The following is a 25795-nucleotide window of genomic DNA, read 5'->3' on the forward strand; positions in this document are numbered from 1 at the left end:
AACGCTCGCTGGCTCGCTCAGAACGTTCTCAATTAGTTTCAATCTCGACTGGCTCTCCTTTCTGGCGCACGTTCTATCGTGCTCCCGCTGTTACTCGACGGTTTCCACGCGAATCGCGATACAGTGATAAAAATTGCTATAGCAGTGCTTCAAACAAGCACCTTCTTGGTGAAAAGCTTCCTGGTGAACCAGCTACTGCAACTCAAAAATCTTCTATTCCACTTGAAGAACCATCAGGTTTCTCTGGCTCCCTGGTTCCTGTGAGTTTATTGGCTTGTAGTTATATGTAAATGCTTTTAGTGATTTATTTAACCATCTTGAAAGTAATGATTTTTAGTTGTATTAATTTCTGGTAAATTCATGCTGTGGTTTACTGTATTTGTTTGCTAATGCGTTCCCTGTTCTTTAGTTTGAGTTAGTCTTCTGCGTTCTCTTTTGTGACTTGAGTTACATAAAGTGTAATTGAGTAAAATTGTAGTTTTTGCTGGTGATTCCTGAGTCATCCAGACTCAGCTTATGCTACTTTTATGAGTAGCATAATATGTTTTTATAATTGGTGTTCTGTATCGTTTGAATGAGATAGATGAAGTAGATGAATGTACACGAGTGTCTCCTTATGTAATTTAAGAAATTTCTTTGGAGATTGAACGTGAAGAATTCACTGAAACAAGTAGAAAATGTATTAGTACTGGATTCCCAAATAAAGATTACAAAATTATAAATCTGTCCTTTTCCCTTAAGTAAACTATATTTTGTATCTTGACTACTTTTAATTTTTAGGAAAATTTTAATCAAATTGGAATCATCTAATAACGGAGAAAATTTGTTCTCATAATTTTGGGGAAAAATCATGCAGAATTAGATTCTTCTAAACCTGACGGCGCCGTCGGACGTTAACGACGTGGTCTTTTACGTCATGTGCAAAGTTCATCTCTAGAAGCTCTGGGTCATCATTGATCTAACATTTCAATTCATACTAAACGTTTATGATCATGAATCTCATGAATGAGATGGTTTACTATCACAATACGCGAGTGAAAATAAAAAGGTAGATTTCGTGACATATTATTATTATTGAAATATCTAGAAGACCGTGGCCAGGAATGAGTTTGTAAACTTGATTCCGCGATCAGCAAAATTCCTATGAACTTAACGCGGTGTTTAGTAAACAACCAGATAAATGGCTCTTCCTTCTGCCAAAGGAGATAAGAGGATCTTCTAATTACGTCAAAACAGTCGTCTGCACCTCCATAAATCAGGCATCAATTAACATACACTAATCTTAAGGGATTTCAACAGCAAAATCATTCGATGCCAAATTAATTTTCTGATTTCATTAAACTTCCTACATATCAATTATTTTTTTGTTCCTATTGGGATTTTTTTCCATCACTACATATATGGACATTTCTTTTTAAACAAAATTAATTAATAGATGCTCGATTTTTAGTCAGAGATTTCACAACCACTGGTTCATTAAACTTGGTGTAGGTATAACAATTAATTTTCTCCCTATTGAGACTTAGCTTGTACATTCTACCGTTGCATAATTATTTCTTTTTAACAAAATCAATTAATAGCTATATCAATTCAGTAAAAAGTTTCAAGATATCTGTCAGTTTTTTAGCGAGATCAAAGGTACTTAACAGTTTCAGTTATGTACAAACAGTGAAATGCACGCCTCGCGAGGCTGTCTCGTGCTTCTGCCACGCAATGTCTGTACATAGCTTTGCACTTTATAATACTTAGATGCTCTCCTACAGATCAAAATATTTATCCATGATGTTCGTAAACATATCTGAATACGTCATGGGACATTCAATAAATTTGTTAGTCATTTCCCAGTAGAAGTGCTTAATTGTTAACGAAAAAAACGGCCTCGATTAGCATTAAAATGAATAATCAGCGAAATTACACGCGGTTTGATGCTGATACACGGCTAATGAGCTCATTCAGCGATAAAGCGATATGAGTAGCTCCTAATGTACATTCACTCTTAAAATAAATGAGTTCGACGGGCCGCGTATACCCTCTTATTGTCAAAATTTACGAGATGTCCGCCGGAGGACGTATCCAGGATTCTCTGTCGGCGGCCGCCGGAAGTCTCAACGACTCCCTCGGGATATACTCCCTTTCCTCGTGCTCGGCTAAGTGCTCAGCTGTTGCTCACTCGTCAACATTCCCTTCCAGAGCCGTGTCAAACTCCTTGTCCCATCGCATCGGCGGCTTTGAGCTTCAAACACGAGTCTCTACGTTGGGAATCGTTCAGGAGCATCGGAGAGATCTCGCTACATTTGTCACGAACAGGGGTTCCGGTTATTTTGTTGGTAGACATCGGTGGAGAAGATGTTAGGTCTCTAAAATACATAGAAATTGTCTGATAATGTCTTTTGAACTGTGAAAGAACTTGTTTCTATATTATTTAGTAAATTGGCATTGATTGGACTATTAGACTAGGCATATTTATGAAAATTCATATTTTTAGACTGACAATAAGTCTTGTTTTACAATTCTTCTTTGCTTCTCATTTCTATGCTTTTGCATACCATATGCATTTTATGTGTATTTTTACACATGCATAAAAATGCATAGTATAGCGATGATCATGGTAAGAACTACTTTGTGAACTAGCTTTTATGTTACTAAATTATTGAGAAATGAATATGTATGAATATTTATAAAATGAATTTGTATCTCCATTTTCTGTTACAGATCGTATCAGCAAATTTCAAGAATTATTTCCACCACCCCAGTGATACTCTGGTGTACCAACGTATCTTCCTCTTAAAGATGTAACATCAAGTATCGAAGGTGTACATAGCTTGTGATCAGTGTTTGACGGTCTTAAGTGTCAGTGTATTTGAAGAATCTTAAGGAAATTTCAGTCAAATTAATTAGAACGTTTTGAAAGAATCAGTGTTAAACAGTGGAGGGCTTGCCCGCCTATTGGGAGGACCTAGCCGTGCAGCATAGTGTAAATGCAGCTGCAGCGGCCAGCATTTTTATGAATTACGACCTGGATAAGTCAAGGATGGTCTCGCACGTCATTCCCGTCGCTGGGGTAATTTTCAACTTGTTAATTTACAATTTATCTATATATGAACCGATGAACAATCATAAAAGATCATTCATCCATTTCCTACAGTCACGTTATTAGGCAAAGAGGTTCATGATGATAGTGTAGAATCCATAATTGCAAAACGAAGAATTTTTCTGAATTTTCGCGGTTTTTCAAATGAACGTTCACGAACGTTCAGCTGGAACGATAGTCGACAGTCGAGCCAGCGTCGCTTATCGTCGCACATGAGAGAAGAAAAAAGAGAAAAGTGGAGGTCGTGATCTCGAAAATTTCGCAACTATCCGATCTGCGTCTTCGCCGAGCATTCTCAACCATTCCCGTTCCCATTTCCAAGTAATTGACGCTCTTCTGTTTCCTTCATTCAAGTTAGAAAAATTCTTTTCCAACAATTACAGTCGAACATAATCCATGGAGTTTATTGAATAATCCTCTCTTCCATGAATGAACTTATACCTGATTGAGTCCGCGGATCGGTTGGACGTGGTTTAGATTTACAAAGCGAACTGGAGAAATCGATAGAAGCTCCTCTTACTATGGCTGACAGGCTAAACCAGGCCAGTTGTACGAGCATACTCCGTGCTGACTTAAATTAAACCAATATCGAAATCAGAATACGATTATTAGAGGGTGATGCGACGATTATTTTGGGGCAGACATGCGAACTAGTTATTGAAAATAAACGAACAGCTGATAAGCTGGAGGAAAAGCAGAGGAACTTTTATCAAGTCAATGATAAGAGAAGTTGCCTCTCACGTCGTCGACCTATGCTGATCTCTTCTCTTCTTTCACAGCCTGGTTTCTATTGCTGGATGTTCGTGCACTTGCTGAAAGGAGCAGAGTAAATTTTTCAGTCATTCTTCAATTTTTTATCACACACTGTAGTACTTTGAATAATTATAAATGGAAAACTAGTATTTGCTTACATTAACAGCTTTTATTGTTTGTTAAAAATCGCACTTTATTGCTTCTAAAATTCATAAGTTATCACTCTTTTGGTATGATCAAGTGCATGTTTGATTGTTTGACAACTCAATGTTTCAATAATACAATTTAGACATGAAGTTAGTAATAAGTTTATCGGAATTTATCCTTAGAACCTAAAGTCATTCATCTGCTAGTTTACAGAAGTGATTTATAGGCCCTGTATCTTTATTAATGTTGAAGTGCAAACAAGCTGAATCATTTGAAACAATAAATCCTCTACTGTTTGTTTGTTTGTTTACGAAGCAACAAGGATTCTCTTCAGTCTTTAAGTATCTACATGTTCCATAATTGAAAAATTATCATTATCACTTCCTAAACTTTCAAGGACATAAGGAGATCATGAATCTTGTAATACAGTGAGCGATTAACACCTTCAATGCAGGATATATCATTTCTTTTCATTTGGTAGAGCCTCAACAAGCTCTCCATATATTTCTACCAGCAAGTATACCGGTATTAATCTATCTAAGCATCCCAAAGTCTCTACCCTTTGAAGAATCCATCGCATGGCTATGCTGATTCCCTTTTTTCACTCGTTCAAAGCATTCATCGGTGGCGACAGAGGCCGAGGAGCTTAATTTAATGGCTGTCTAGCGAATTAACGAGGTGGCCACGTGTCCCAGCTAGCCGACCCGACGGATTTCTCGAGGACGTTTCTCAGTGTCAACCGTTGATGCACTTCTGCAGTATGTCCGACACAGTGCCTGTATATCTTGCTGCGTTTGCAAGCCGCACTTGACAGCTCTAGCGCCACTATAGAAATAATTATGAGCTCAGTGTCGAGCAGATTGTATACCCAATCGGTTTTAATCCCTAGGTCAACGACACGCCCTTTTATTTGGTCAGGTATACGAGTTAGGGAGAAGGATCTCCTTCCATGAAAATTTCCGATCGGTTTCTTTATGTCGTTCTCTGAATTCTATATACAATTGATTAATACAAATAGTTTATTTAGAAGGATTTGTTTTGAAAAAAAGTAATATGGTATGATAAATATTGAAAAGAATGTACTACCTCAAGGTATCGGTTGTTTAACGAATTTTCGCCAAGTACACTGGTGGCTCAGTGCAAACTAGACGTCGTAAAACCGGATCGCAAATTAACGATCTAGCGAGATCGTAAGTTTCGCTTGGCATAATACGATGTCACAACACGGAGTCGGTGTTTGTAAGCTTCCGGCGACGGCACTTCAAACATTGCCAGCTACGAGCCAGAAGCCTCTTTGGCCCGGTCTCGTGGATGAGCCGCGTCGTTCACCTCTCACGATCCTCCGGTTCGTTCACCTTTTATCACCTCCTTCTTCCCTTTTGTTCATCGTGTTATTGTTACGTTAAAGAGCCATAACGATTATCTGGATTACCTATTTCATCAATATTTATTTAAATTGCGTCGTAAATACCGATGAATATTCATATAGCCAGACTCTAGATTACATATGCATATATTACATTTGTAGTAATTTATTTTAAGCAAAAATTTTTCTTGCTATAAAATTAACTTCCCCGCATTAAAAATACATTCATGGTAACGAACTTCTTCGTGATTCCAGGAACTGCAGCAAGGTAATGGAAATTTGGGAGTCGCAGGGTTGGGAGGGATGCAGGAGTCGTCCCACTCATTGAAGATCAAGCAGGAGCCGTTTCAGGTGTCTCCACCGTCACCTCTTCCGCCTCTGCACCAAGGTAAGCGTTTACTTAATCCTGAGCAACGAAAAATCGTTGCTGTACAACCAAGCTTCTAAAAACGCGTTGACAATTTTTGAAAGACTTGCTTGACGTCATCAGGATCCCGGCACCAATGATTCCTCCGTGTTCATGGAATTCGAAAACCGCGTTCTAATAATACAAAACTGTGCTCGAGTGTCGCGTGACTCTATACGATGAAAGGCGCGGTGCACGGGGAAGAGAGGAACGAAAAGACTGGGCCGAGGGTAATCTGAAAGAAGACAGAGACGTTACGACGGAACAACGAATACGTGAAACGAGGAAAGAAAGTCAAAAGTGTACGGAGAGACGGCGGAGGATGATATACCGACGGAGGCTGCGTCCTGATCTCTTCACGCGTCGTTTAGTTACATTCTCTGGCTCGATTACGCTCTCTTCGAACACTGTCAGTGACTTATCCTCCACGGCTTCGGATTAGAGATTATCATTGATAGAAATATCCTTGCGTATACGACGCGCGTCTCCAGGGGCACTGATGATTTATAAGCTACAATCAGCAAGCTGCATTGTTTTTGTATAGATGGTGTATACGCGTATTTTGTTGTAATATGTCGCTGATGGACGAGTTCAGCTATACGTTGGTCGTTAACGCGTCCATTAATCATTCTGCAAGGTAGAAAGAGACGCGTGCAGGGAATGGACTGGTTGTTTACGAACGCGTAATAAATTCGATCAAAAACCGAAGCAGAATCATTATGTCGTTTACATAATCTAGGTATACGAACCATTCGAAAAATATAGTTTCAGGGAAATCGAAGGCGATTTTCGTTACTAGCGGAAGACGGCTTTGTCGGAAGGGGGTTAAAGAAGCAGATAAAACATCGATAAAAGAAAACGACTGCACTCGGGGTTTCGCATTACCAGATTTTTCTTATTCGCTAATCGCTGAAGATAGACGGAGCCTCGTTGAAATCTAAGAAGCTTGGTATCAATATCTCCGGCCAGTTATGCGCGTGTGCATGCCGTCTGATCGCGAAACGCGTCGCAAAAATCATGAGCTCTTTCTCTGTTCGTGTTCGGATAGATAAAGCGATTAGTCAGTCTCAATGACGACGTGGAGGATCCTTCTCGTGGCTGGCGGTCGAGAATTTTGCAGGAGCAACACGAGACAACGACTCTCTGATGGCTCTTCTTGTGTTTTCGAAATTGAGGAGAACCATTCTGAATGCTTTTGTCGAGAATTATGGTCGCTAATCCGGGAGTGTTGCCCACTCCAACGGTTCACTTGATATATAGGACGACGACGGCGTTTTCCTGAGTCCCATCACCGATTGTGCGACTCTTTGCTCCTTCGGTTTCTTATGAAAAATATTTTAAATACTATTTCAACGTGCATAATTGGAAACATTTGTTTAAAAAGTAATTTCTTACTATTTGATCCTTTATGGGCTCATGTAGCTCTATTCCGTCATTTTAGTTGTTAATGTCTGAATCAATATCTCGTTCTCCTTGCTTTGCAGATCTTTGGTACGGTACTTGATATTTTATTAATATTTTCCGACTGTAGGTTCCAACATGATTATGGGCTCCTCAAAAAGTTAGAAAATTCTTTCTATTCGGAAGAGTTGTGAGTAGCAGGCATAAATTACGAATATTAGTATATGAATGTCTCGATTGGTGTTCCACATTCATCTAGTGCATTGCCATATTTACGATTATGCGTGCAAATTTATCGGGCCAATAAAGACTCCCCGATAAGACTCCATGGAAAGCTGACACGTTTAATTATGCAGCGCTTGAACGGTGCTCCGATTAGCCGGACTTGTAATTTAGCTTCTTTAGTGCCCTCCAATCACAAGAAAATAAGACAGAAACGCTTTAACATATTCGCTATCATAATTATACTGTAATACTTGCTTTTCTAAATATAGCTATTTATCTTATTACCTCTGTGGTGTTAGTTCAAGATCCTCGACGGTTTTTAGCCAAAAACTAGCAGATTGGGCCTTGTTTTCATCACCGATAACGCGACCCTGTTTATTTATTCGGAAACCAGGTCGTGGACGTAATATCTTCGCACGTACTCGAGTTAAAATAGATCTGTAGTAAACAAGGGTACGGCTCTCTGTATTAATCTTTGGTTGATAAGGGAATCGCTAGCGTTCACAATGATTACGTAGATGCAAAATTTTCGTCGGGACCTTACATAAACTTGACCGATCAAATTGTACAACATAATCTCAAATTAGGTCATTACTTTATAGTTCCCATAGAGGTCCAGAGCAGATAAGAAAGGTGGAATTAGTACTGTACAATTAGTACTTGATTTCCTTATCGGCGTCTAAACCAGATGAATTCTTGGTTCTTTAGAACGATAAAACGGTTAGAATGACGGATAGTCGATTACAAAAGCTCCACGAAAAAGAAGATTCGAGATAAATACTCGACGACGAACCAAGTGGCAAGAACACAGTCGGGCCCCCTGACTGATTATCGCTCAGTTTCCGTTAGGTAATCGTCAGCATTTGTTTTCGACTAGATCTGATCCAGAGTAGCTTCTTCCTTTCTCCAAATCACATATATTTGGTTTAATAAACATGATGACGCGACAGGTTGCTATTAGAGGGGAGAGAGACGAACAGAGAAATTCCTTGCATCCTCAATGAGAGGAAAATTCACCTCCACGAATCAAAATGAATCCTGTTGTTCTCTTCAATTCTATATGACCAAAAATGGACGTTGTACTTCAATAGATATTATATCTATTCATTTTATCCTTTAATATTAATTTTTGTGTATTCTACGCTTTTTACGAATAAATTATTCCAAAAGAGAAGATATTTGAAGAGATAAAAACGTGCAGAAGAAGCGGAAGAGTACCGCAAGGTTATAAAATCTGCAAAAGAAAGCATGACTTAAACGAAGAGATCAGAATGGTCTTTACTTAATACATAGTAACTAGGAGAAATTTGATCCCATATTTACTTCCGGTGTTGTGGACGTCAGGGAGAAGGAGGATACCGACGAAGATGCGACGCTTAGGTTGAAGATTGGCTCATGCGATGATACCACAAGCTGAGCTATCGTCGCGCAGATGACCCCATACTCCTTGATTCCAGTTCTATGTTATCCTCGTAACTCCTTCTCGCGCAAGGAATTTTAGGCTTAGAATAATATAACTCCAATTCTTGATAAATTCTAAAGGTTAATACCTTGAACGTCTTAAAGAATTCTGAAAAGAACATGTTTCAGGTTAAGTCATTATACGCTTTCCATTAAATGGTAAAGTTTATTACTTACTTGGTTTATTTGGAATTTGATACTTGAATCTGAAGTATCGTTACATTATAAGATTATAAAATATGTTTCGAAGTTGATGGTATCACCATGGGCAGGCACGTGCTCATTACTGCTCATCCATGGTGGGAGTGGCTACTCCAGTGGAATCCCCCTATTAGCTGGGTCATTGAACACGTGCCCTGACGCCCTCTAATGCTTGCCCTAGCTCGCTATAATCGTCATGATATTTGATATTAGAGAAGTATGACTTTCACCATTAATGATCATATTACCACCATATTACAATTAGCTAACCAATTAGTGAATGATATTATTCATATACATATTTCCATATACATATTTGAGGAAAATCTCTTCATATATTTTTATATCTTATGTATACTAAAGGAATAAGTTTTTAATAAGTTTAAAGGCAACAGAGGCTTTTTTAGAATTAGAGCGTAGATTGACCTGATCAAAGAGTAAGGAGAAAGAGGCACGCATGGCGTCGACGGGGACAAAGGCGTGCGATTCGCAGCGTGATGTCACGGCGTATTGTATTTCGCTTATCGGCGCCGATTCCTCGCGGAACCCGTAGCATTTCAGGAATGCGAATGCCACGATTTTCAGTGCGACAACGACGACGAAGACAACGACCTTCGCTTCGAGGATCGCCTTTGTTTCAGTCTAATCGATCCGCATCACCCTTTTCTTCTCTTTTCCATTCTCTTCATTCTCTTCTTCACAGATGAAGCAACAGTTTTTTTTATCATACCGCTCTTTACAATTTGTCCAGGTGAACATTTGATAAGATGTGTAGCATTGATCTTGGCGAACAGCGGTAACTGAACCATGATCAACATTACATATAGGAGACCTAATGAGACAGATTTATAACCTAGTTAATCACCGATTTTCCAAGAACTCGTGAACTCGTTTCACAAATCTGCAGACGTCGTTAAATCATCGTTACAAACATACCATGGCGAAGGCCACCAATTTTCGCAAGCCTAATTACGTCACGGGTTTTCACAACAGCTGCATTTTTCTGCATGCTCTATTGCGAAACACGTTCTGCTTCCTACAGTAATCTACTTATAAGGCACCATAAGTGACACCATCTTTGGCACATGTTAAGAACATTATTTCTACAGTGGTCTTCTTATATGATACCATAAGTGTCACCTTTAGTACAAGCTAAGGAAATTATGCTTCAGTTCCTTTTCTATATCCAGTGTTTTATACTGGACGATTGTCTGTCGTAGACGACTATGAAACAAGGGATCCCGTGACGAGAGCAGATGTGGTCTCGTAGGTGTCGCGTAGCAGAGGATCTCCAGTTGCAGTCAGGTGTGTTAGCAAACGTTTAGACGTTATCGCGATCTCGTCGCTCGTTTATGCACCTTAGATCTACACATAGGAGTCCACGAGCCTACTTAGATATGTTAGGCTCCCCATAGGTCGATATCAACTTGTCGAACTTGGGACACGTGATCTGTAAAAGATGACGTACAATCTGAAGTCTTCAAGAAGATAACAGATCATATACAAATAGTTCCTCGTTGATTATACCTTTTTCTATCTTTTTTTCTTTAGTTTCTTTAGCTAACCCATCAAGGATTAAGTAGCGAAATAATGCGTGAAAGCTGTATAATTTCAATTTTATTTCATAAATGTAGAATTTAAGAAGGAGAGATAGAAATTCTGGAAATTCATTTTTATAATTGCAATGTCGATCCATTAGAATTCAATAATGTGAATTGATTGAAAAGAGGCATCTTTGGGTCTGAGTTTAATTATTTTTTCTTTTAAAACATGACCAATTAGCAAAATAGCTAAAATATCTGACCGCCGCAATGGTATCGTAGGAAATATATTACCATGTTCCTGCTATGGAAACATCATTGTGTCCCGAACGAAGAAGCTTCTCCGCGCTGAAAATCATACGCCCTGGAGGTCTACGTTAGTGGCATATCATATTTGCCTGGATTTGCATAGCCTGGGAACAGATGTTCCCGTTCCTAGTGGTTCCGATAACAATGTAATCGATCATTTACTGCAGGCTACAATGGACCAGAGTAAATTGAACAAACCATTTTTTAACTGAATTTCGAATATTCCGTTCGTCGTTCTTTCTCTTCTTGAAATCGATCCGATTGAATTTGCGAAAATTCATACTCCGCTGTTTTTCCTTTTGTTCAGAGCTTCTCTGTTACCCGCTTTATCCTCTTTGTTGCGCAAGTGCGGCGTGCTTAACTTATCGGTGTCTAATTACGGTTTCAGTTACATGTGCTGCGGGGCACCGGTGATTATTCGACACCATGCACGTACGCACTCCTTTCCTGACTCATGTCTCCGTGTTTTTCACTCAATTTTCTTCCATCACTGAGGCCTCTGGCACTCAGTCATGCGATTTGCACGATATGATTTATACAATGGCAAATGTAATCTGGTAGCAACCATGATTCTTGTCAATGAAGTAGATATAAATACGTTTACGGTGAAAGAGAAAATGACGTAATTTTTACTCAAGGGCACACAGTGCACCTTGGATGATCATTTCTTCAAACAACTTTTATCGTCGAGGCTCGAGTGTCGCCCAGCGAATTCCTTTCAAAGGTCCAATTGTTTTACCCCGACTGAGATTTCTTGGAAGTCGTGCCTGTACGTAGATCGATCGAGCCAGTTCCATTGTCCAATTTCTTGGAAACCGTGTCTCGAATGAAAATCATCTAGCCTCTCTTTTCGCCTTCTCTTATTAACTCCTGCTCTCTTCAGAAAATTATCAAAAATGTTGCTTTATTTTCTTCGCGTAGATACTCCTTGGTCATTCGCAGATTCTCCTACAAGAATTTTTCTGAAGTTAATGATCTTGTCATGCAAACCATCCTCAAGATTATTCGCTATATCACGATATTTAAACGATACTTGTGATATTTTCAGTGAGCAGCTTCGTATCAGAGATGCAGAATGGCTGTATCGGCGTGTCGAAGGAGCTGGACTCCACAGTGAGCCTCGCGAGAGGGCTGACATCGCACCACGCCTCCCTGACTCATCATCACTCTCATCATAGTCTTCACAGCCCGAATTCTGCGGTGTCTATGCACTCCACAGGTTCCACTCATCATCACCTCGATGAAAAAGGATCATCTCCGACCGGAGCTCTTCACAGCACCACGAACAGCAATCCTTCGACACCGTCGACACCCTCGACGCCTACCACAGCGGCAGATGGGTCTTCCACAGCGACTGGAACAGGAAATACAAGTGGTAGCAACAGCGATTCCGCTAGCAAGAAACCTCCGTACAGTTACGTCGCCCTAATTGCTATGGCGATTCAACATAGTGCTCAGAAGAGGGCGACCTTGAGTGAGATTTATGCTTACATCACTGCCAGGTTCCCATATTTTCAGAAGAATAAGAAAGGTTGGCAGAACTCTATCAGGCATAATCTGTCTTTGAACGAGTGCTTCGTGAAGGTTCCTCGTGATGGAGGTGGCGAGAGAAAAGGAAATTTCTGGACTCTCGGTTAGTGGAATTTTTAGTCCAGGAATAGCGGCGGCTGGTCAATTCTGATACACTTTCGATACAATATCTACTTTTAGATCCCCAATACGCAGATATGTTTGAAAATGGTAACTACAGAAGACGTAGACGCATGAAGCGACCATACAGAAATGCACCGTATCATAAACCGCTATTTGGCGATCCTTTCTCTCCAACACACGTTCATTTAGGTCCTAGGAACCTGTTTGGTCACTCTCCGCCATCTTATGCTCCGTCTACATATCCCAGATACGACACAAGGTACCATTAATTATCACAAAGTTTTTTCATTATTCATTGTTAATTATCTCAAAACTTCTTCACCATTTATTATTAATTATCCCAAGGCTCCTTCCTATCATTTACTGCTAATTATCTCAAAGCTTCTTCACCATTTATTGCTAATTATCTCGAAGCTTCTTCATCCCAGTATTAAATTTCAAAAACAATCTCTATTTGTGATTCCTAGTGCTTGGAGTCTTCAGCAATCTCAGCTGTCCTACAGTCACTGTCAATCAGTAAGTAACAAGTTCTCAATTAATCTTCTGAAGTTCAAAGTTTCACACTTTTGTTATTCAAAAAGTAAAAGTATAATTAATCAATGTCCCCAATTTGTTCGCAGCTTCAGCCACAGTTACAGCCAATGCAGTCCATGCAGATCCCAACCATGAATGGCTACAGTCAATTAGGCACCTCGTTAAGTGAGTCTCTTCTCTAACTAGCAGATTATTAGTACTTGATTTTATGAAATGCTCGACGACCAGGCAAAGCGTTTCAAGGCAATTATTTGGATGTTCCAGGTGGAACCACGAGTTCCCCAGCTTCTATGGGTAGTGGTTCCTTTGGTAGCAGCTTTACTAGGAGGCATGACGCCGCCATGACCCAGGAAACCGTACCTGCCAGGTGCTATTGGCCAGAAAGTAATTATTTTCAATCAGTTTTGCCTTTTGCATTTTAATTTATTAATGATACTAAACAAGCATGATTATTGTGGATTTTGCATGCATTTATGGAAAATTTGAAGATGCGCATATAGTGACTATTAAAAGTATTTGCACATTTTCCAATGAAAAATTTCACTTATCAGTTTCTACGCTCCATTTTCATACTGTCAAATTATACCGAATGTTAGAAAATTTAAATTTACTTGAACTTAATTAGTATGTAAATAGTATAATACATACAATAGTTTGCAAGTATTTCCTTTGGCCACTACGATTATATAAAATTGTATAATGAAATCATTTTTTGCAGTGATTTTCTTGTTCATCTAAAGAGACTGAACGAGACAAGTGTCTGTTTCTTTCTTCTGTTTTAGTGGTGAACGTGAAGGAGGAGCCAGGCACTGTGGCAGTATCTAGCACTAGCGTGGGTGGTGTGGGTGTTCCTTCAGGAATGATGGGATCTACAACTCCAACAGGAGTTTCTACGACCGGATTCGCGCCCATGGAGTTTCAGTCTCGGTCCAAGTGCTTCATGTGAATCGATCCACCGTTTACACCATTGTCACAAGCCGAGAATCTTATCAGAGTCCCGAAGGATCATCCTGTGCGTCGTTTCAGCGACGTTAATTAGGCTGAGCTTCGTCCGGATGAGGTGGTAAGCAAGAAGAGTGGAATGTTGGAGTGATACCTTTTACTTGAAATTTCTGTGGCTCCTGTGGTGACGCTGAAGAGAAGCTGAAGCTGGTCTATAGTGATAATTCTGTCTCAGACAAGCGTGAAAGGTTTGTTCCACTTAAAGCGATAAACATTGCACCCCTGTCCTCGTGTGTTTTCGACTGCTGCACAGTATTCGATATTTAAGCGAGATGAGGGACCGGTCCGTGCCTCGTGAATTGGTTTCCACAAAAGAAAAAACGAATTTGCGAGAAGCACAGATCTAGAATTAACGATTAACGCGTAGCTTAAGGCGCATTCGCGATACAGGAAGGCACTCGAAGATGTTTTCTTTTATATATATGAATAACTAGGTCCATGTAGAAGCAAGAGATAAATGTGTATCTAAACATGTAAGTCGCATAACGCAATAGTAAAAAAGAAGAAAAAAAAAAACAGTTTCTCTGCAAGACTATTCGTCAGTGTACATATCTAAGCCTAAGTAGTTTGATTAATTAACTGTGACCTATTCCAAGAACCCTGGACACACGTGGCAGCTCCTGTAATTAGATGGAAAGTCGAAAATAAATCTCTATTATTTATCGTCTAGTACTGTCACATGAGCATCATTTACCTTTCATTATGATATTCTATTCCAAATGAAATATAATTCTAGTTTTATAACTCTTACTCTTTAAAATATCCTATATCATTCAAGATATTTTTCATAGTTAATTACAAAAAGATTCCCTACAATTTCTTTATTCTTTAACTAACTAATCACCGTGTTGTCCAATTCGTAATAATTCTGCAAATGGAAAAGCACAATAGATTCATCATTCGTGTCTATTTTGATTCTATTTCGATTCGATATTCAGAACAAAAGTATAGTCGCTTCCTGTGATTCAGTGCGAGCCCCTGGGCTCAGAATATCCCTAGCAAAATGAGAAAAAGAGCGGAAGAGGGAAAAATAGCCAATGGCCAGCAATGGTGATGTTTGCGTGGACGAGGATGTTTTACAAACACGGTGCGCGTAGCCGAGCTTTAATATTCTCCGTAAAAGAGAGGCTGGCCGTGCACAGCCAGTCAACACCGTACGTGCATCAGCGCAGGAATAGCACGTGCACTTTATTTTTCGTCTGGAAATCGATCGTACGGCCACGTCCCTTCTCCACGCCCGCCTCAAAATAAATCTTGCTTGCTCGATGGAAAAGAGCACGCTTGGCATGAATGGAATGGACAGAAGTCGTCCCACTTGCATCATTGTAGCTTCATGTTGCTTATTGGGGTCTTCACAAATTCCATTCTTTTTTCATTATTTCATATTGTTGGCTTTCATCTAATTAGTTTGTAATTCTTTTGTTGTTTAGGATAAAACGCTCCAAATCATAAATTGATTAAGCACTGCAATAATATTTGTGATATTAATGATATAATTTTGTCTATACCGAAGAAGATAATTATAATAATTAAATTGATGTGTTAAATCTTCTATGAATTTCTGAACTTCCTTTTAAAACATACAATTTTTACCTGACATTTTTCTTATTGCTATTTTGTAGAAGATATATTTCACTAATATAAACTATAGGGAGGGTCGAGCTATCATACTGACTCTCCTATTGGTTGGACGGGACAGGTAGAACATCTGTCTCTTCTTTGCGAAAGAACCACCATGGAGACAGATAGGGATACCTAAATTCCCATTGGTTGGCTGGGGCAGGTGAGACTAAAAGGAAGGGAGGCTTTATCTACTATAGGAGGAAACCTATTCTTTCTACCTCTAAATAGCAGTCTGCAGTTATTACAAGAAAAATGGTGTCTGCAAGAAAATAAAATAAGCCATCCATCTGTCCATGATAGAAAAAAAAGTATACAATAGCTAAATCTTACAAGAAACTCGAAACATAAACGTCGGCTACTGTTCGGTTCACGCAAACAGTCTCTATAAGCAAACACTGACGTTAATCATCGGTGGTTCCCCTCTCCGCGGAACGAATCCACCGGGAATCAGGTAAATCATTCGTGGTGTTTCTCTGTAGGCTCGGATTACAGAGATGTGGCCGCGGTACTTTACAACGGGACGCAACCACCGTACAGTTATTATTTCCCATTGAATCAGTTCTAGTAAACTGACAATTAGAGAGACAATAATTTTCTTGATTTTACGACCGACATGGCTTGTAATTGTTGGCTGACGTTGAAACACACTCATAAACGACTCGGATTGAACTCCGTTTCGAGACATACCGAATTACTGGCAGTTTCTATAACATATGAAATTTGTTAACTTTTTATTTTTCTAATTTAAAAGCTACGCGTATATAAAGTTAATGCATATTGTATTTTTTACTTAGCAAACATGTTTTAAGACTTGTGTGCATTGCTAGGAGCTTGATTAACAGAATGAATTAGTGATCTGTTTTGATTAATTCTAATTAATATTATTAAGAAACTTGTTGTTTCGAATTGGATAAATACAAGCAAATTGGTGCCGTGCAAAAGTCTGAATTCGAGAGAAGTTGCAGTTATAATGATGGCCGTCCAAAATTAATATGGCGTCCAAATAAATTGTGCAATATGCATGATTTTTTCGAATAATGATCCATGTGCCTTAATTTTTTAATTCTACTCATCAAAAGATATCATATGTTATCAAAAAAAGTTATAGATTCGGTGTGCAATGGAATGATTATTAGTCACGGCTTAGACTAGCTTAGGAAATTAGTTAAAGCCGAGTGGATTAAATTTTATGTGGAAAGTTCATCCGGTTGCATTTTTTAAGGCGTTCGAATGGGAGGTAACACGGTAGGCAGCCGAAGACAGCCGGGAATTCCTTCGTTTCCGTCGCGTCGAGATTCACACGCACGTGCATCGTCCGTGGCGTGTAAATAGAGGGCGGAGGTGACATATAGCGACAGCCAGAGCAAGCGTGTCGACCATTTAGGCGACTATTAGCAGCTTCACGGCCTCTTCCACGCACGTGCGACGAAGGGAACGCTTGTCGCCTCTTGCTGCCAGCTAAATTGTTCGATCCTGCGTGTCATTGACTAGCACATCATTATTAGTTTCATCGTTTTATAGTAATAATAAATGTAATCTCCCAAATATAAATAGTAGACATGATGTTGTTTGAATCCAAGAACAATAAAACATTGGAGGAACAGCAAGTTAACAGATGAATTAATTTATTTAATTTTTTAATTTATTAACTCACCCGAATTACAATGTTGATTGAGATCAGGAATAATGGAACACTAGAGGAACAGGAAGTCAGTGGATGAATACATATATACTGATTGATCTATTTAATTTCAAATTCGTTTTTAATTGATTAACTCACCAGAATCAGGAATTTATATTTCTATGGGAAGGAGAATGAGCAGGAATCCTGGAAGACATTGGATTTTGATCGCACCCTCTTTCTTCTTTCAAGTTCAAGCCTTTATTCTATGACGGAATAGGCAAAGAAGGAGAACGTCGAATTTTATTGGAATGATTTTTACCCATCTATATTTGGCTCCGCCTTAAGAATTACCCGGCTCGTTTACGCGGTCGTTAGAGTGGATTTAACTGGACGAAACGAGGGAGAGTGTGTCAGATATCGTTCGACCGAGTTCTGGTAATCCTCGCGCGGAACGGACGGCAATAAATTCTCAGCGACACTGGTTGGAGAAGAGGGCCGGAGTTACGCGGTCCATTTACTCCTCGAGGCGTCACCTAAAATCAGTTAATTATATTCTAGATACCCGACCACTTGGCCTAGTCCAACTGATATTATTTGCAACTTAAAACAAATAAATATGAAGGCTACAGGTGAAAAACATGATAAGTCACGTTTTCGGATTTTTATAGAAGGGCAATTTTAAAATTCAATATGTTGTGAACTAATTTTACATTTATCAGTTATGCAGACTAATAATAATCAAGTTAAGATAATATAAAAAATCCTAAACTGATATATTGTGGATTTATGTATTATTAATGTATTTCCAAAAGACATATTTTCGAATCTACCACATTATTCTCCTTTTTCAACTATTTCACGTTAAAATACTTCTTCACCGCCAAATGACATAATCAGAAAATGAACAATAACGGACTTATCATACGTTTCTCGTGTGGTCTTCACATATAATTATCTTTACATTATCGTTGATCTTATTTAACACAAAAGTTAACTTCCAATTAACAACTCCTTAATCTACCCTAATTTCCTATGAAAATATATTGCAATAATAATAATAGTTGCGGTGTTAATCTGTGGACCTATGTATTTTTTCAAAGAAGTTATCTATACACGTTTCTAATATCCAATGACCGATTAGTCAAAGGGTAGAGGTCGGAACGCAAAAATCGCAAAATATTCCAGCGGCGAGCATCCAGGGAGGAAGGAGCGCCTGGCTCTTACAAAGAGCATAACGACGCGGACAATTTGTAGCAGAGTGTCAACGAAGCCGTTTCTATTTTCGAGACGACGCGCGCGGCTACCTTCCCGCCCCGTTCCCTCGTCTTTCTCTGTCTCCACCTACTACTGCATCGTTTTTCAGCTTGTTGTACCGGGTTCCCCGGGTGTCGCGTAAATTTACACGCGATTAATCCGTCCTCGTGGCCATCTCTTGTTATCCAGACACGCGGTTCCTCAATCTACTTTCGACTATAAAAATAACAAAAATGCAACAAGACACGCAGATAAATATAAACTTTCTAATGAAAAGAGGTTACAGTAGTTCCAATCTTTTAATCTCCTTCGACCTACTTCCGTTTTCAAGATTGCTTCAACTTCATTTTAACAACTCTTTCAAATCTTAAACACTGCATAGACTTTGCTGTTCCGTCTACTTCTCTTCTCTTTTATATCTTCTTTAGGATCTGCAAACAATTTTGCAAATAAATGAGTAAGGTTCAAGCGCCATACAATGAAAGTAGAGATGGAATACGATAGTTTGGGCCTTCTTCGAGCACACGTTGTGCTGGAGAACGTCGGGGCACGTACCAGTCACGCAAAATGTATCTCTTTCTCTTTCTACAGTGGCTGACGACACGTACGCGTGCATGAAAATCGACGACTATTCGAGTTTCAAAGAGAGTTAACGTGTTCCTCGCTTATAAAGTGTTTGGATTATTTTTAGGATCCTTTAGTGGAGAGCTTGCTCAGCATGGAAAAAGTTATGGATGATGGTGACGTCATTGAAAGGAGATACGGAGATTGACAGGTCATTATTCTCTCATTGGGATGTTACTTGCACTGCAAATAAATTGAAAATTTATCGTATGTTAGTTTTCAGGATTAGAAATGCTTTCGTTGTAGTCTTTTACTCTTCACGATGCTAAGGAGACTTAAGGATGCCTATCTGCAAAATGAAATAAAGATTACATTTTATTGAATTACTCTGTTATATGAACAACATGTATTTGTATATTTCCTAAGTTCCTAAGCATCGATAAAAATGGTACCTCTTGGGAGAGTGCAACAATGGCTGTGGAAAGAAATAGATGGAAACTTATGTGAATGTTTTGTTATATTACAATATATATAATTCTCAGTACATGGATAAAGTCTGTGTGCACATGCTGAATATTGTGCATGATAGAAACACTCGCGCACAAAAACATTCTTCGATGGTTTCTTCTCTCTTTAATACTTGATTTTCTCTAAACAATTCTGGTCGGCTCGCAAGGAATGATTAACAGGAGAAAGGTATTCCAATCGACGGGCTAGTCTTCCTCGAGAAGGTCGTCGTCGAGATTCACACCCTGAAACAGAAAATATATTTTTCAGTATTACCATTTATCATCTACTTTTATTCACAGAATGTTTGGATAGTAAAAAAAAGAAAAAAAAGAAATTTAAAAAAGCTTCAATGTATAAGAAAATCTACTATTTCAGAAACTTTGTATTTTCTTTACTCCTCTTAAAAAATTTAATCTTTATTAGATTAATAGATAGTTTAATAAATATTGTATAATATGAAAATATGATAATTGAGCGAGAGAAATATTTGCTGTATAAATAAAGAAAGCGTGATAAAACAATATAAACGAGGGAAAGGGTACACAAAGAGGGATTCTGTACACGAATGTTATGGCAATAAGGCTGTAAAGAGAATGAACCGTGACTGGCGCAAAGTCAACAAACTTTATGGCTTCGTAGTTCCCTCTTCACTCGTTGATGACTCAAGAATCCTAATAATCGGTGTTTAGAAAGAAATTAGACGAGGAAAGAAAATATGACTGAAAATACTGCTATCGATTTTTATCTTAAAACAAAAGGCTCGAAATTCTCCACTTTCGCGTTACCTGCCTACGGTTTCTTTCTTTCTTTTATTTCCGCGTGTGTGTTTCGCCTTTCTTTGCTTTATTTAACGCGGTGTTCGTTCTGCTTGATAGGTGGAACGTGTTCACATACATCGGTCAAGATCGATATATTGCCACGCATACACTCGTTCTAGATGCGCGTGTGCGTACCACGCTTGGTTTCAGACTGTTTTAGTAATGTAATACCCTTCTAGAATTACGCGTCTGTATTTAAGGGTATTAAAGCATCGTCTAGTTACCCTCTTTTGTTCCCCACCCATGTTATTCTTCCGTTTGACCTCGATTCACCCCTACCAGGGCCCCTCATGATTTTGATATCCCAATTAAAATAACTCTATTTCACAACATAATTAAGTCTGTATAAAATAAATAAAGAAGTAAATGTACTTTTATGCGCGTACACTTACTTTGTGTATGTAGAAGCACTTATATACGGACAGCATGCACAAGGTAAAAAATGTTGCATGAAAAAAGAAAAACTAATAGAAGAAACACATATTGGTAGTAACACAATGGACTTACAGTAGTATCTATAGTATCATCGATTTCAAGATCGAGATCCAGATCGTCCTCGTCCATGGTTAATGGTCTAGAGCTGCTGGTGGTCTTCATAATCTTCTCGGAAAAATTCGAATTTCCCGTAGACGATGGGATTACCTTACCAATATCGAGATCCTGTAGCCTATTCATTATAATTTCGGTGGTTGATTCTTCTGCTTCGTCGGTTGTACTTGTAGCCGCTTTGTAGGTGAACCGATTCGCCTGCTCAGCCGCTAGCATCTCCTCGAATGGATTTCGTTCGACATTCGGCTATAATAGACATATGAAATCGCATTAAAATTCATTCTATGTTTTGCAATATCACAAATTACTGAAATATTCAGAATTTTTAAAAAGAAGGTAAACTCATTCTTACTTTCACAGTCGGGAATGCAGATGCCGGAACCTTCTTCTTACTCTCCTCTCTAAGGAACTGTTCAACCTTCAACGCTTCTCTGTATCCAGGGAACAGGTTTTCGTACTGTTCAGGATCAGCCAAGCTCTGTCCAGCTTTCTTGCTCACAGACGAGAGTTTCTCCTTCCATAATTTTACAATCGATGAAACTTTACTAGGAGCGTACGTTCGTGCAAAGAACGCAGCCTCTGGAGTTCTGTCCGTTTTTATAAGGATTTCCTGGCACTTGTCGAGGTCTCCAAGGATAAAATATGACAAGAAAGAAATATTATTCTTGCCCATATCATTAGCCTCCGAGCCTAGTTTTTGAATCATATTCGCGTTTCCTGTACTAGTGGCAAGCAGTAGGAGCCCACCGAAATCTTGCGCCTGATGCAAACATTCTTGTGCTAAGCACAATTTTCCTTTCTGAGTGGCGAGAGACGCCAATTGCCGCCATTTTTGCTGGCTATTCGCTTCCTTTGCAAGCGAGTGCGCCGTTACGAGGTCTCCCAATGCCAGAGCCAATTCAAACCTGTGTTCTGGATCCGTGGACACAGCCAATGCTTGTTCTTTGAAACCCTACAGTATTTTAAATGTTAATTATTCAAATAAACAGAGTGTTTATTAGCAAGAGATTGTCTTAATAATACGAACTTGTTTTTCCAAGAAATGAGCCACTCGCGTACGATGTTCCTTGGGAACCGTGGGAAGAACTCTGTCTGCTGTCTCGAAATCTTTTCGCATAACAGCAGTCTGGTATTCTAATACAGATAATAATAACGAATACGAGACAACTGACAGTTCCTTGTCGCACAGATACAATCTGTTGTCCCTCGGGACATATCCAAGAAGATACATTGGTCTATCTAAGTGTGACACAGTCACAACTTCTCCACCGACGAAATAGTTTATCCGATTCACGCTATTTGTGTAAATGAAGCAGTCACCGACCCATAGACCAGTTTTCACAGTTTCACTCATTTCTGCTACCATCTATAAATGATATTAAAAGGTTTTACAACATTACTTTCTTCATTGTAGGTATTAATGGCAGGTAAAATGACAAACCTCAAAAGCATCTTCAATGTCTTCTGAATTTTCTGGAGCATTTGCAACTGCATCAGCATGGTATTTTAAAATAAAGTATTGATCAGATGTAGCTAATGCTACCAGAGAGGCATTTTCGGCCCAATAGACATGTGTAGGTTGAATGTCTATACGACGAACTAACTTAAGCGTGTCCCAGTCGAAAAATGATAGACCAGATCCAGAAGAAACGCCCAACAAAAATCCACCAAAAATACCTGTATAATATAAATGTAATAAATTAATAAAATTATATTAGTAAATGAAATACGGCAATTTAAAAAATAATTATTATATTTACCATCAGCACCAAAATCAGGCTTAAAGCTCTTCTTTTCTTTGAAGTTCTTGAAGACTTTTACAGTGGTATTACTTTCTCTGACAGCATACTGACTTGAATCAGCTGCCCAGATGAATTCCGATGCTTGACCAAAAGCTTTATTTCTTAATGCCATAGATGTGTAAATAATGTACTCTCCATCTCCACAAACTACCAAGAATCTTCCATTCGGATTATGCTGGATAGTTTGTGGATAAATTTCACAGGCACCCATGTCTTTGACAGCCAGTGGGAGTCTCTCTCCATCTTGTGTTTCCTCTCCCAAAGCTTTCAAGTTCACTTGCTGTATTTCACTGTGTTTTGCCCAGACGATCTTGCCACCTAATGAATCCATTGAAACTGCAGGCTCCTCTCTACCAACTTTTACTATAACACTACTCTCATCGTAACCAATTGCAACATTGTTTGAGCCCTTTAAACAAGCGATTGCCCATACTCTCTCAAAACCATAATTAAGGGAAGATTCCAATCTGTATGTTCCAGCATGCCATATTCGAACAGTTCCATCTTCAGAACCCGTAAGAATGATGGGCAATTCTGGATGAAAACAAACAGCACAAATATTCTGTGTGTGTCCTTCTAGTGTCTGTACACAAGTTTTATTTTGATAGTCCCAAATTTTGACATAGTTATCGTCTGCTCCTGATATTAAGTATGGTTTGTCTCCACCATGATAGTAATCAACACAATTTACACCTTTCTCATGACCATCTAGTGTGAAATTGGCTGTGGAAGATCCAAGCTGCCATACTTTCACTGTTCTGTCTAATGAAGCACTTGCAAATGTATTATTATCTTTTGGATTGAATACTACTTGCATTACATAGTGTGTGTGTCCTTCAAACACCTGTTGTGCTATCCAACCTTTTTCCCAATTCCACAATTTGATTAGCATATCATCTAACAAGAAGAAAAAGGGAATTAATCAGAAATAAAATTATCATTAAAATTTAATAAGTAAGTTAATACACATACCACTACTTGTTAATATAAATGGTTGTGTTGGATGTACTGCAATACATCTAACATAGTCACTATGTGCCTCGAAAGAATGCACACGTTCTAAAGTATTATAATTAAATACTCTAACTTGCATATCATCTGAACCAGTAACAACCCAATTCTTGCGTGGTACAAATTTAGCTGTACGAACTGGTAAGTCACATACTTCAAATGTTTTAGCCAGTGTCTGAGTTTCGTGATTCCAAATATTAACATTTCCCTGATACAAGGAACAGAGCATCCATGGTTCTGTAGGATGAAGGTCCACGCTCTTTACTCTGTCCGACCGAGCGGTCAGTTTTCGCTTGATATCTAACCTCAGTGGCTAAGGGAAAATAAAGTATATATTTATAATTTAAAAGGGAATATGTATCATATCATATGAATGCAATAAACGATAATAGAAAATCTTGGGTAAAGCAATTAGTGAGCAATTTTAGGAATGTGTATTTTGTGATTTACATTGATATCACCAATATTGGTTTTATTAATATTACTTTTGTTGACTACAATTCATCAATGCTATTTTTTACCAATAGCAAGATTAATTGACAATAACTAATAATGACAATAACCAACATACACATTTGTAAATGCATATAGCTAATATTATTATTACTTAGTACTGCTGTTGATTAAAGTTGGGATAGAAAAATTCTGAATTAACAAAGTTTGAAAACAAAGTCGATGAAACTCATGTTGATGATATGAATGTAACCTGTACAGGATATAAGGACATTTACATTAAAGGTATTACATAAACAACATACATATCACATTAAGAGCAAATATATATATTATTTCTTAACGTAGATTTTTTATTATTTATAATAAATGTTCACGCAGGTGGCCAGCTGTCAAAAATGAAAGAAGCAAATAGAGAAAAAAGAGAGTAAGACAATTTATCATTAAACATATTTAAATCGAGTGTATCTTTATTGGAAGCATCTTATAATAATCATTTATTAGAGAAAATAGTTATAATGATTCAATTGTTCGTCACTGCCACAATAGTTAAGCGCAAACATGTACACAGGAGCGAATGAAAAATTAATTAAATTATGTTATCTTCGTTCTTAAAATACGTACCATTTTGCACTGTACAACTTGTATTTACAGTATTGAATAAATTCGAGTCGAATAATGCAGATATGAAATTTAAATCTTCTCCCATGAAGTAACTACGTGGCCCAACTTTTCCTCCACCACACAACCTACACCTCCTGAAAATGGCGTTGATATAAAGGTTCCTGCACACAGTTGCAGTAATTAATCAGATATATTTAGCGTCAAATGGATTGTTCAAATTAATTGTACTATCGAATCTTATAATAACCTCCGTGATAACTTTTGCACACGTGTTAAGTTTATCAAAAGACTTGAATATTTGATTATGAGTTTAGTGAGACATTATACGATGTGCCAAACCCTTAACTTACATCTTCATGATGTGCTGTTACTGAACTGTCGATAAAACAGAAATCGTTTACCATATAATTTTTTATTAAGAAAATTGTACAGTCGGTAATCTATTAGATCTTTCAACGATATAGTAGGAATGGTAATTACCTACTAAATGGCGGTTTATTTGAATCTATTATACAACTTGTAATTTTAAATATGTATTTCATAAATATGTACCTATGCATAAAAGGAAACATTGTAATAGTTTCTTATGTATCTTTTCGTCTATCAAAACCACGCTGTCATAAATTGTTTTCTCGATTAATAACGCATCATAGCGAAGCATGCAAACCACGTTGATAAGATAATTGCAGTTGCATTCCATTCTGATTAAATGAGAAAATGTTGACAATAAAAGCACGCGCTGAATAAAAAACTTTATAGAAAGAAATGAAAAATAATCTACTCTGATACGTCATCCTTAAGATATAGCGATTATATCTCGTATAAAATACGGTTCACAAAATAATTTTAAAGTATGTACTTATACCTACACCT

At 38.2% G+C, this 25795-nt stretch overlaps 2 protein-coding genes across 5 annotated transcripts; one reads left to right on the top strand and one right to left on the bottom strand.

Annotated features, from left to right (window-relative positions):
• The first annotated feature begins 10 nt into the window (after window positions 1-10).
• LOC138188205 (forkhead box protein D1) lies at window positions 11-14759 on the top strand. Of its 3 annotated transcripts, none has more exons than XM_069129784.1 (9): window positions 11-260; window positions 2713-3061; window positions 5613-5745; window positions 11950-12534; window positions 12612-12813; window positions 13022-13070; window positions 13175-13253; window positions 13323-13472; window positions 13871-14759. In XM_069129784.1, exons 2-9 carry the CDS (start codon window positions 3005-3007, stop codon window positions 14032-14034), a joined length of 1419 nt encoding a protein of 472 aa, XP_068985885.1. In that variant the 5' UTR covers window positions 11-260; window positions 2713-3004; the 3' UTR covers window positions 14035-14759. The 3 variants fall into 3 exon arrangements, with proteins under 3 accessions (XP_068985885.1, XP_068985886.1, XP_068985887.1); XM_069129785.1 differs by having other exon boundaries at window positions 13332-13472; XM_069129786.1 differs by having other exon boundaries at window positions 13353-13472.
• A 4895-nt stretch (window positions 14760-19654) lies between these two features.
• beta'COP (coatomer subunit beta') lies at window positions 19655-25297 on the bottom strand. Of its 2 annotated transcripts, XM_069129783.1 has the most exons (9): window positions 25170-25297; window positions 24923-25083; window positions 23807-24158; window positions 22793-23731; window positions 22474-22709; window positions 22060-22398; window positions 21385-21984; window positions 20991-21278; window positions 19655-19907 (listed from the first exon to the last, which is right to left on the bottom strand). In XM_069129783.1, exons 2-9 carry the CDS (start codon window positions 24923-24925, stop codon window positions 19869-19871), a joined length of 2796 nt encoding a protein of 931 aa, XP_068985884.1. In that variant the 5' UTR covers window positions 24926-25083; window positions 25170-25297; the 3' UTR covers window positions 19655-19868. The 2 variants fall into 2 exon arrangements, with proteins under 2 accessions (XP_068985884.1, XP_068985883.1); XM_069129782.1 differs by having other exon boundaries at window positions 24923-25280.
• Window positions 25298-25795: the final 498 nt, after the last annotated feature.

Source organism: Bombus flavifrons, chromosome 16 (assembly GCF_040668555.2).
Source record: "Bombus flavifrons isolate JBK064 chromosome 16, iyBomFlav1_principal, whole genome shotgun sequence".
In the NCBI taxonomy this organism is placed as follows: Eukaryota; Metazoa; Arthropoda; class Insecta; order Hymenoptera; family Apidae; genus Bombus; species Bombus flavifrons.

Bases quoted from the DNA above. Each gene is read 5' to 3' on its own strand.
- LOC138188205 (XM_069129784.1), top strand. From the start codon at position 3,005: ATGAATTACGACCTGGATAAGTCAAGGATGGTCTCGCACGTCATTCCC. The intron at 12,535-12,611 runs GTTAGTGGAATT...ATCTACTTTTAG, and splicing joins AGGAAATTTCTGGACTCTCG to ATCCCCAATACGCAGATATG. The intron at 13,071-13,174 runs GTAAGTAACAAG...ATTTGTTCGCAG, and splicing joins CCTACAGTCACTGTCAATCA to CTTCAGCCACAGTTACAGCC.
- beta'COP (XM_069129783.1), bottom strand. The intron at 23,732-23,806 runs GTATGTGTATTA...TCTTCTTGTTAG, and splicing joins ATTTATATTAACAAGTAGTG to ATGATATGCTAATCAAATTG. The intron at 19,908-20,990 runs GTAAGTCCATTG...TTTCTGTTTCAG, and splicing joins ATGATACTATAGATACTACT to GGTGTGAATCTCGACGACGA.